Raw genomic sequence first — 12,310 nt, forward strand, 5'->3', positions numbered from 1 at the left:
TATCTTGGCTATTGTAAATAATACTATAATAAATATAAGGGTCCACACATCTTTTCAAATTAGTGTTTTCATTACCTTTGGGTAGCTACCCAGCATTGGAGATACATATGGTAATTGTATTTTTAATTTTTTGAGGAAACTCCATACTGGTTTTGACTGCACCAATTTGAATTCCCACCAAAACTGAACAAGGGTTCCTTTTTTCTCCATGTCCTTGCCATCACTTTCCATTTCTTTGTTCTTTTGATTCTAGCCATTTTGACAGGTGTAAGGTGTAAGGTTACATCTCATTGTGATTTTGATTTGCAATTCCCTGATGAATAGTGATGTTGAGCATGTTTTCATGTGTTTGTTGTCCATTTTCATGTCTTCTTGAGAAAAATGTCTATTCAGGTCCTCTGCCCATTTTTTAAATCAGATTATTTGGGGTTTTTTGGTGTTGAGTTGTAGAAGTCTTTTACATATTTTAGATATTAATCCCTTATCAGATATATCATTTGCAAATATCTTCTTTGAGACTACTAGGGAAATTTAAATACTGACTAGATATTTCATAATACTATGAAAATATTAGTAATATTTTGAGATTTGATAATGATACTGTGGTTATATTTTTATTTTTTAAAAAATAAGTCCATATCTTTTAGAGATATTAATTACAAAATAAATAATATGGTCTCTTGGATTTGATCCACAAAAACCTAGGGAAGGGTGGGAAGTAGGCACAGTGAAGATACAAATGAAACAAGAGTGGCCATAAATTAGTAAATATTGATTGGGATGATGATTACATGAGATTCTGTTATACTATTGTTTCTATTTTTGTATATGCTTGAAATTTTCCATGATAAAAAGTTGATAGATGATAGATAGAAAGATAGATAGACCCTTAGACAGCCAGATATTCTCTTCACAGCTCGGTCACAATCTTTCCTATGTGATTTGCTAACATGGGTTTTACCCTCTCTGGACAAAACAATTGTCCTCAATTTTCTAGAAGAAGAACAAGGGGATTGATTTTTCTCTTTATTTCTAGAACAGTGGCTAAGGCATTAGCTGAATGCTAGGTCTAAATATCCCAAGGAAGTTTCCCAATCACCCAAGACTGTTTTTCCCTTTTCCAGTTTCCACCTGGAAATTTCGCTTAGTTGATTACTGCCAAGGAATTTTCCCAACTGGGTTTATCTTTGCAAGATGATCTCCCCCAAGATGAAGGGGAATGAGAAAGACAAAGACTGTGGAATCTAGGAGTTCAGTTGTTACAATATTTTTATTGTAAAATAAACAAGAGTTATTTTTCTAGATAAAAAAGAAAAGAGAAAAGAAAAGAAAAGAAGAAGGATGAGGAGGAGGAGAAAAGAAGAAGAAGAAGAAGAAGAAGAAGAAGAAGAAGAAGAAGAAGAAGAAGAAGAAGAAGAAAGAGAAGAAGGAGAAGAAGGAGGAGGAGGAGGAGGAGGAGGAGGAGGAGGAGGAGAAGAAGGGGAGGAGGAGGAGGAAGAAGAAGAAGAAAAGTGAGGCCCAGTAACTTGCCTGGTAGAACAAGAATAGAAACCCAAGATTATCCATCTCCAAAGTCCACACCTATCCTAAGAATAATAACACCTTCTCTAGAGTTAAATGGAGGGGTTCACTCTACCTCTGTCCCATACACACAAACTTAGACTGTGGGTTCCACAGATAGGTACTATTGGCCAAGGCAACAATGACACAGACCTTTCCCTAACCCAATGGGAAGAGCTAAGTGGGACCCTTGTTTTGTTTTATTTGCTTGTACATTCTCATATTTGTGTATCCAAGGATACTAAGTAGATCTCATTTGCCACCTGTCCCTCTCTCACCAGGATCTGTATGACAGTGTGACAATGGGGCAGTCCCAGGGGTGTAAGAGTCAGAGGCACCACATTAAGAACTTCATTTGGAAAGAGAGTCTTCTCTTTGCAAACATTGAGGGAGGGTCTGATTTTTTCATTTGTTATGGAAAATGGCAGCCTCAAAGTTAAAAAGAGAGAACTGGATAATTCATTGCAAAAGGAAGTTCAATTTTTCTTGCTCACCTGTTAATACTTAAAATTTAAAATTTAAAGAATTTCAGGTAATAGGGAAACTGGACTAGAATTGGACAAGAAGGGTTCCTCAGACTTGGTCAGCTCTGAAGGGATGGACTCCAAGACCACAGTATCAAAGCTATTATTTTATTATAATAAATAATCCCAGGGACTTTCTTTCATTCTCTGATATTATTTCATACATAGTGCAGGATTTGATCTCTAAATTGCAGAATCAGACAGCTTTTTCAGTGATCTCTAATCCCTGCCATACTGTGGCTGATCTCCTTTATATCTTCACATCTTCTCTCCTTCTCCTTTACCCTTCCCCAATTTGTCTGTAGCTACTTTCTCTCTTCTCCACCATCACTAGTCCTGCTTGTCTGCCATACCCCACCCCCCAGGACCCACTAACTGGAGGTTGCACTCATGTAGCCCAACAATGCCTCAGTTCAATGAAAGCCCAAGGGGTTTCTAGCTGGTTGTGACTTTTGGACTCTCAAAAGAAACTTCAATGATAGCCCTTGGGTTTGTTCCTGATCATTAATGCCTAGCCAAATCCTGGGCTGCTTTGATTAAACTGTGTCTATGGGCTGGGCCAGAGTACCAACAGCAGCAGAGTGCCAGAACAAAGGCAGCAAACAGACACACAAGCCTGTGTCTACTACATACATATGTAAAATTACCTAGGTTTTATCTCCATCCTCCCACATCCACCCTGAATCTCTGTGAGATTCTTCCCAAGTGTTCAAAATCTACCAAAAAAAAAAAAAAAATCAGCCAAACAATGGAAGTGTGGATTATAACAGGGCACAAAGTGCTGCTTCCCATATGTTTTCACTAAGAGAAAGGAAGAGAGAAGGAGCTGGGCTTTACCTTTGAAAAGAAACTTCACTGCCACCTAACTTCCAGCATCACAAGTCAGGACCCTCTCTGTTCCTCAAGAGAGAATTTACACAGATCCAATGCCATGCATTTTGCTTTGGGGCTCTGAACATTAGCCTGTCCTCTTTGCCTGTGGCTCTTCAGTACTTAACAGCACCATAATGTAGACTCACCCAGAGGCCCAGGTCCCCATAGAAAAGTGATTTTAAGTTAACCTTCTCTTCATACCTGAGGCCAACATCAGCTACCAGCAGAGGTTAACAAGGCAAGAAACTTAAAGCTGTTTCTATGTTACCCACAGGGAATGTTATCAAGGTAATTCCATGTTCCCACTGTACAAAGGCTGTATGCTCTTCTAATTCATGGGACAACTCATCAGTATTTCCACTAAGAGTCAATTTCCAGTCTACCAAATTACCTTAGGTATTTTAGGAATTAAATTATTTCCCTTCCATATCAGAATGAAGCCCTATCAAATTAGTAAACATGCAGATAGTTTCCACAGTTAAGTTAGTTCTTGGTCTCTGCAGATAGATGCATTACTCTCCTTTGCCTAAAACCACTTCATGGAAGCTACAAGATCATGAAAATGTGTATTCATCCTTGGCCATAGTGTATTCACTTTTCCCCATGGAAATTAAAAGGGAGAAAAACAAGCTAATTAATCTTTCATACCTGCAAGTGTTTGGTCAGGTTCCACCATTTATTATTTATTATTAATCCATCAATAGCAGACCCCCAAAGGACTGAGGAATTAGGGAACAGAAATCTCCAAGCATTTCTGGAGAACTTATGAACTACAAAACATTGCATGTGATTTTACAGTGTCTAAGCTTGAAGATGTGGATAAAGATGCAGAGAATGGATGCCCTTCTCCATCCATTCTCATTGTTCTTAAATCTGCAAAAGGTGAATTATTTCCTGGCTGTAGACAACAGTTAAAGATAATATACCAAAGTAAACCACAAAGGGAAAGAGAAATTCTATTTCTGATCTTAATTGAAGACATGCAGCATGCCTTAGGAAATGGCATAATGTGACACTCATTCTGGAGGCAAGGATTGGGGACACAGCAGGGAAGGAAAAAGACAAAACCCCTGCCTTAGTGGGGCTTACATTCTAGTTCCTGGGGATCTTTTTAGTTTTTCAAGGTAGCCCACCTTGAAATTCTCACCATGTCCTTCCTTTCCAAAGTCCACCGGCAATTTGTAAGTCACTCTGATATTAAGAAAGTATTTCCTGCTGAGAATTCTCCCACCTCCACCCTTCCCTTCAAACCTTTTTAGGCTCCAAACCTACTGACAACAGCCTACCAGTGTCCTAGCACTGAGGAAGGGGAAGGCCTATGCCATAGGAGTGACTGACATGTCCTTTCCCCACATAAGATGGGGTAAGGAGAGGGTCTGCTGCTTCTGAGGATGGGGAAGGGGGGAAGGTGCTGAGTAAAAAGGGGAAAAATGGGACATGATTGGGGGAAGTCTGACTTCTTTGGTGGGGGGAAGGGGGCACAACACTCTTTTTGTACAAAGCCCCACGCCCAGGTTGCCTGCCCAGGAGATCCACAATCGCCCTCCCTCTTCTCACTAGGCTGGGATTACATGCATTCTGGAGCTAGCAGGCTAAGGCAAAGAGAGCCACTGCCACTGTAGTCCAGGTGGCTGGATATCTATGCCCCCTGGCCCTGCAAACTCCCCAGAGGCAGATGTGCACCTGCTGTTCATTCAACCCAAGAAAAAACAAGTGCCAAAAAACTATGTGTGCAAGATTGGGAAAAAACTTGGAATTCCATTCTGATGGCCTCTTTTTATAAGTGAAGAAGATCCAAAGGGCAGCCCCAAGGTCACACGGTCATGTGTGAGTGGCAGCAGGGACCAGTATGTTGCTCAATTTTCTTCTCTCTGAACAATATCCCTTTTAATAGTTCACTGGAACTTTCCAGACTAACATGAGAACGCCCAGAACACCTGGGCTGGGAGATTTGGTGAGGGAGGAGGAGAGATAGGCGGGTGCTTTAGGAACACGTGGAGGAGTCCCCTGGGGGTCCAAGGAGGGGGACTTCCCAATGAGGTGAGTGTTGCTGCAAACCTGGAGGTGTCTGGGCTGTATCAGGGTCAGGGGTTTTGTAGTAGCTGTGTGGCTTCGGTTCTGTGGGACAGCACACCTGGCCATCTCTTAAGATGGAACTGGGTGATGACAGGACACCTTGGTGCTGGAATGTCTCAGAGGCCTCCCTTAGACTCTGCAGCCAAACTGGCCCCCACCTCAACTCAAGGGGGCTTATCTCACCCATAAAATAGCCCTTCCTTCTCCTGCCCTGCCCACCTCCAGAATTCAAATGAGGATGACATTCATTGCGAGTGTCTTTTATCCCTAGCCAAATCTGTGACTCTTTACCTGGCTGCTTTCTTGCCCCAGCCCACTCCCCTTCTCCAGGTCCAAGGAACCATAAACCCCCAGGGCTAGGGTAAGCAGATCTCCTACAGGGAGGTTCATCTATGGAAAAGAATACATTTCCCACCCGGTTCCCAACTCAAACACGCAATAAACGTCAATCTAATCTCCAAACGTGATCATTTCTCCAAACACGAAAATAACAGAGCCGCCAATGGGTCTGTCATTTTGTTCGCCCCATTCTAAATGCCTTCAAAACCGCCTGAATAAAGATAAGAGAGGATTGTGTACGTTTTCTACACAAATGGTGGAAAGTAATAAAATAAACATCAAAGGTGAGCTCCCACGTACTAGCAGCTCCGTCGCTATTTTCAACAAAGGCAGGAAAAAGGAGGAAACCTCAGCGTGGAAGGGCAGCGGGTTATAAGTGCACCCTTCCGGGGGTCCAGGGCGCCCCCTCCCTGGGGTATTGACCCCACGTAGGCCCAACCGCCCAGAGAAAGGACCCCCTTTCCTGTTGGTCGGAAACCACAGCCAAAGTCCTCAAGGTGAAGGACTGGAAAGTAATGGTCGTAAACACATGGTGCTCTAGGCCCCTGCCCTCGGGAACACGCCCTCCCTTTCGTTCCTGCTACAGTCGGAACCCCGGGAATAGCTCTTCTCCGCCCGGCTCGCGTCGGGAGGATTCCGCAGGGGTAGACACGCCGGCAGAGCCTGGCACCCTGCGCCAGACACAGTTGTCCCAAGGAAGAGGGGAACACTCCTTTTACCCAAGAGCCACCAGCCAGGTAAAGAAAAACGTACAGAAAAACAAAAGTGAAAGTCAGAGGCCATTTATCGAGCAACAGTCAAGGCCACTGGAAAAAAAAAAAAAAAAGGTACACAATTTCAAGTCCAGTATTTTACTCAGAAAGGAAGGGAGAAAGAAAGAAGAGAAAGAAAAGAGAAAAGAGAAGAAAAGAAATGAAAAAGAAAAGAAAAGAAAGCCAGCAAAGGGGAAACCACAGAAAGGTGCACAGCATGTGGCTCCCATAAGCGATCCCCGCAGAGTGTCCTGCGCGGTCTTTGCTGTTTAGCACTTCGTTAGTAACGACAGGGGGTTGCTTTCCGAAGAAGCACGGTTTTCGCTACCAAGAGGAGGAAAACACACACCGCAGGCAGTTTAAGAGGACTGCTGGCGGGAGCGAAGTCCTTGCTGCCCTGGACCCAGCCCTTCCGGGTGTCCCCTAGAGATATCCCCCTCCACTGCCCCAATCGCCTCCTTGAGCTCTAAAATGTAGTGACTCCTCCTAGGCAGCCGGGCTCTCACACCTGAGGGAGGAGCGGGCGGGCGGAGCCGGCACGCGGGCACACTCACTGACACGCGCACACCCCCAGCCGCGCGCAGGCTCCTCATTGGTGGGAGGCGGAAGGCGGGGCCGGGCGGACCCAAAACAAACAACCTGCTCGGAGATTTTGCCTCCGCGCTACCGCATGGCCTCGGCCTGGTGTGAGCCCTCCGGGGAGCTGCGGCCACCTTGGCCACCTTGTTCCCCCACCCCTCTGCCGTCTGCGCCCAAGCCCCGCCCCCTCGGAGCCGCCGCGGGGTTATATTGGGCTTGGGCGAAGGTGGAGGCGAGACGTAGCAGCAGAAGGCCAGCGAGGAGATGCAGCTTCGGAGGCCCGGGACGGAAAGGCGGCTGCGGACGCCACGGTCTCGGGGACTCGGCTCCGTGGGCGCTCAAGGCTGAAGGCTCCATACCCTCCCCCCAAGAGTGGCACGCACACAGGCTGGCACCATCTCCGTGCCTCGAGGACGCCTGCCCGGGACCTGGGACCTCCAGTGAAGAACACCTCCTGGTCTCTTGAATGGATAGCAGATGCTCACGCTTCTTCCTTCCAGCAAGAAGTCCCAAGCCCGGCACACTTGGGCACCAGAGGGTGGAACTGCACCCCCTCACGCGTTCACCCCGAAGTCTCTAATCCTCGAATTGAAGACAGAACACATCCAACTCCTCCCTCTCCGCCCCTCTTAGTTCACCCAATAAGCACAACCCCTCCAAAAAAATTCCAGCGGAAGAAGACTCGTAAACGGAAAAGTGACTGTCTCTCGTAAGAGGAGAGAGAGCTCCCGGGAAAGAAAGGCAAGGACCCGTGGCCCCGGGATCTCCATTCCGGCGCCCGGCACCAGCTTCCCAAGACCGCGCGAAGGAAAAGGGTACGGCGCGGGGCAGGGACAGGGTGTGTGGTCATGAAGTTGGAGGTGTTCGGCCCCCGCGCGGCCCACGGGGACAAGCCAGGTAGTGACTTGGAGGGTGCCGGCGGCAGCGACGCACCATCTCCGCTGTCCGCAGCCGGCGACGATTCCTTGGGCTCGGACGGGGACTGCGCGGCCAACAGCCCGGCGGCGGGCGGCAGCGCCGAGGAGCTGGCGGGCGGCGGCGAGCGGAACGCAGGCTGCGGGCCAGGAGCTGAGGAGGAGGTCCCCGCAGCGGTGGCGGCGGGGCACGCGGAGGCCTGCGCAGCCGGGCCAGGTGCGGGGAGCGCGGGGGGCGGCGAGGGCGCGCGCAGCAAGCCGTACACGCGGCGGCCCAAGCCCCCGTACTCGTACATCGCGCTCATCGCCATGGCTATCCGCGACTCGGCTGGAGGGCGCCTGACGCTGGCCGAGATCAATGAGTACCTCATGGGCAAGTTCCCCTTCTTCCGCGGAAGCTACACGGGCTGGCGCAACTCCGTGCGCCACAACCTCTCACTTAACGACTGCTTCGTCAAGGTGCTGCGCGACCCCTCGCGGCCCTGGGGCAAGGACAACTACTGGATGCTCAACCCCAACAGCGAGTACACCTTCGCCGACGGGGTCTTCCGCCGCCGCCGCAAGCGCCTCAGCCACCGGGCGGCAGCCCCCCAACCAGGGCTTCGGCCAGAGGAGGCCGCGGCCCACCCCGCCGCTGCGCCCCCTCCGCCCGCGCCCGCCGCCCCGACTTCTCCCCGTGAGCGCTCGCCCGCCCGCCACGAGGGGCGCGCCAGTCCTGCGGGCAAGTTTTCCAGTTCTTTCGCCATAGACAGCATCCTAAGCAAGCCCTTCCGCAGCCGCCGAGACGGGGACGCAGCCCCAGGGGCGCGGCTGCCATGGGGCGCCGCACCTTGTCCGCCGCTCCCCACATATCCCGCGCTCCTCCCCGGAGCCTCCGGAGGGGCCCTGCTGCCGATGTGCGCTTACAGTGCGGCGGAACCGTTGCTGCTGAGCGCGCGCGGAGCCGACGCACCGCCGGCCGCGCCACCCGCAGTGCCTCACCTCTTGCTTGCGCCCCTCTCTGCCTCGGCCCCCGCCAAGCCGTTTCGTGGCCCCGCGGCTGGCGGCGGCGCGCACCTGTACTGCCCCCTGCGGCTGCCCGCGGCGCTGCAGGCGTCCTCAGCCGGTGGCCCCGGCCCGCACCTGCCTTACCCAGTGGAGACGCTTCTGGCCTGAGCTGCGCCGCGGAGCCCGGCAGCAGGGGTGGGCGCCATCGGGGAGGCAGGGAACACAGGCTTCGGGTTTTTGCATTTTCCAGCCAGACAAAAAAAAAAAAAAAAAAAGACTTTAAAAGAAAAATTTCCATCAAATGTGCCTTAAAGCTAAAGCATTTTTGACAGAAGTGTTTTAATTTAGTTCAGAATGTTTTCTTTCTTTTGTGACTTTACAGAGAACTAAACCAATTCTTCATAATTGTTTTAGTTTACTGACCAAGCCTGTCCCTCCTTCACTTCACAAAGACTTTGTCTATTTTCTTACTGCCCAGGCTCTCCCTTATTCCTATTTTTGTAGCACCTTCCATTGATTTTTCCCTTAAAACACACACACACACACACACACACACACACACATCAGGGAACCATTTCATATGATAAATGATATGACTACTGTTTGGGGTTTATTGGGGCCCCGCTCTATGTAAGTATGTGGCATTTACAGGCATGACTGAGTGTGAGAGAGGTGTCAGAGAATCTTCAGTCATTTCTCTGCTATTGACCAATGCTTCACTGTGCCAAAAGATTAAAAAAAAAAAAAAAAGGCTGGGTTTTGTAATTAAATTATTTATATATTTTTGAAACCTGAATTGAAAATGTTGCAGGCAACGGGCTACAGCTTTATTAGTGGTTCGGTGGTCTCTAACTGTGGTCTCCTTGGGCCAAGCAATTTCTGTAAAGGGAAATTTAACATTACCTATGTGGGGTGCCAGGACCACTGCCACATGAAAGCGAGTGTGATTTTTTATTTTTAATATTATTTTATTTGTGTCTGTACATATTCATGTATAAATTTTATGAAACCCAGGCATAGTGCTTATTTTTAATAAAACTCACAACTGACTTTAGCACTTTGTGGTAGTAGGTTGGAGATGGAGACTTTTTTTTTTTTAACATCCCCACCCCACCCTGCCCCTGCCAAGAAAATTGGTTGAGGTTTGACTCTCAAAAAATTTCCAGTGGGGGTCAAGTATCTTCTTGAATAATTCAGTAAAGGTAGAGGCAGAGTGCAGGTTTCCTTACCTAACCAATTGCTGTACAAATATCCAGGATGAGACTTCCATCAACACGATTTTTTAAACTTCAAACCAATGACCTCTGAGAAATTCTCTTAAGAGTTATCAGAAAAAATGATAAGGTGTGTGCCCGCCCCTCTCCTACAAGAATCCCTTAGCAGACAAATTGAGCTATTAACAAGGTTATAGTCAAGCAGACATTTTTAAGTGACTTGGTTCTGATTTGGAGCTCAAAAAGCTAGAAACAATTGTGGTATAAGACCATCTCAACACACCAAAGATTTCTTTAGGGTAGTTTTAGAAAGCAATTTGAAAGTCAGTGTTTTTTGACAAAATGAAACTACCTACCTTTTTAGGGATTCAAAAGTTAATTTGCTTATGAACCAATCAGTAGTAATTTTTTTTCACACTCTCCTTTCATATGAGGATAGCATTTGTCAAGGTGGGGCTGCTAGGCCTATTTCAGTTGTGATCTGAAGAGAAAATACTATCTCAGATGGGGCAAAGACAGTTTCTCATAGCAAAAAGGAAAGGTTTTGATTGGAGGAAGCACCAGAAAACAGTGCAAACACCTGTTTCTTGGTAAATTCAAAGGCAGTGAGGCTCTAACAATTTATGGATCTCAGTATTCTAAAGACTAATGCAAAGAACAAGAAATCCAGAATCCTGACATTTAGGCCCCATTGTTGTTCCTGCAGTTCTGGGATAGATCTCATCTAATTTAAGACAAGATGAGATTTAGGATTTACATATTGTGAGGTGGGGAAAAGAAAGTGGAATTTATTTCAGGATGCTGTCTTTTGGAGGAAATGGGGGGGGAGGGGGGAAGCCCATCTGCTAGTCTAGTACCAACAAGTCTTGACAGATTTTGGTTATATCTACTTAGTAATCATGAAGGGTGATAATAATAGGATTGAATTATGACAAAAGGTAGACATTGAAGTGGAGATTTGCACCTCCAAGGCCAATAATTAGACTAAAAAATAAGACTGAAATGGACTGGGGCAAGAGATAGGGCAACAAGTTTACTGGATTGGAAAGATCAGGACCCATATGCTCAATCCTTTTCCTTTTTCTCTTGCAAACACACTCTGAGTTTAAAGGCCAACAGGAAGTCAGCCACTTGAGGTACTTCTGAACTCCAGTAGACCATTTCTCTCCAACTGTGTGCCTTGCCTCCAGAGGCAAGGTGCTGCCTACTTTTAAATCAGTTTTGTAAAGCCACAGTCTTCATTTCTACATTGATACATGAAATCAGTTCTGCAAATGGAGATTTTAAACCGCCTTTGATTTATTTATGTTAACACAATAGCGAAGTAAAAGAGGCAAAGGGCAAGGTGATTTTTTTTTTTTTTTATCACAGCTAGTCTCCCCTCTCTTCAACAAAGTCCTTCTTTCCTAATGAACACTCCAGAGTCCCATTGACTGGGATCCCCTCCCTGGCTTCTGGTCCCCTTCACTGTCTCCCCAATAACTGTAAGGTTTGCTAGAGGATGGTCAGAGTCACTTGAACTTTGTGTCCCTGTTCAGCCTTTTATGACCAGCTCCAAGCTATAACTTTCACGACCCAAATGCCAATTACTCTGGGGGCCCAGGATGTGGAGTGTGGAGGGATAGAGGCTCCTGGGGTTCTGTCGTGCCCTCCCTGTCTCTCCTTCGCACTCCCCAGGCTCTCCCTGCTGGGCCACAGGAGACCCCAAAGGAGGGGAATCACACAAGCTCCGGCTTTCTAAATGAAAATGTAAAGTTGCAAGGATGCTTTTAGTTCAGGCCACACTCCAATTCCACGGGAACCGCACCTCGCGGAAGAGAAGGGGGCTCTCAACGACCACGCTCGGTAGTGCTCGCAGGACCCAAGCCTCGGGCCGCAGCCTTCGAGGTTGTAATCCCTCCAAGATTGTCGCTTGTGACAACCGCCCAGAAAACTGGATTCCTTGGCGCCGCCGGGAGGACCGCTCCCGGCTCAGCGCGCGTCGGGTGGGCCTAGGGCTGCCTGTCCCTCCCCCTGCGCCGAACCCACCGCCCTCCTCCCACCTCCACGGCCCACCCTTCCCCCAGCTGGCCCCTTGCCGGCCGCGGGGGTCCTGGCCCACCTGTGCAAACACCCGGCCGCCGGCCACCGAGCGCGCTGACCCCAGGGTGGGGTGTGAGTCTGTTTGGTTTGGGAAACGCCCTTTGATACCGGTCAGGCCTGCCGAGACCCAGAGAAGTGGGTGAAGGGCTCCGTGGGTTAGTTTTCAAAGATCCCCTCTTCTGCCCCTGCGTTGGCACTTTGCAGTCCCTTTTCCCCTCACCCCTTCAATGCTCAGAAAAACCTCCAGAGATGAACAAATGCGTGGAGAGAAGTGCGGAACCCCAAATCCCGTTCCAGCTGTACCTCCCCTTACAGTGCAAGACCTAGTCGCATCTGCCTTCCCCACAGCCAGAAATCAAGTGCGCCGCTTTGGAGAGCTGAAAAATTCTCTGGGAAGTGAAAGGTGGAAA

At 48.3% G+C, this 12,310-nt stretch overlaps 1 protein-coding gene across 1 annotated transcript; it reads left to right on the forward strand.

Moving 5' to 3' along the window:
• The first annotated feature begins 7,541 nt into the window (after positions 1 to 7,541).
• On the forward strand, positions 7,542 to 9,658 carry FOXQ1 (forkhead box Q1). Its single transcript, XM_027040161.2, has one exon. It carries the CDS (start codon positions 7,552 to 7,554, stop codon positions 8,770 to 8,772), a length of 1,221 nt encoding a protein of 406 aa, XP_026895962.2. The 5' UTR covers positions 7,542 to 7,551; the 3' UTR covers positions 8,773 to 9,658.
• The last annotated feature ends 2,652 nt before the right edge of the window (positions 9,659 to 12,310 follow it).

Source organism: Acinonyx jubatus, chromosome B2, assembly GCF_027475565.1.
Source record: "Acinonyx jubatus isolate Ajub_Pintada_27869175 chromosome B2, VMU_Ajub_asm_v1.0, whole genome shotgun sequence".
Classification (NCBI taxonomy): domain Eukaryota; kingdom Metazoa; phylum Chordata; class Mammalia; order Carnivora; family Felidae; genus Acinonyx; species Acinonyx jubatus.

Coding starts and splice junctions, on each gene's coding strand:
- FOXQ1 (XM_027040161.2), top strand. CDS start 7,552: ATGAAGTTGGAGGTGTTCGGCCCCCGCGCGGCCCACGGGGACAAGCCA.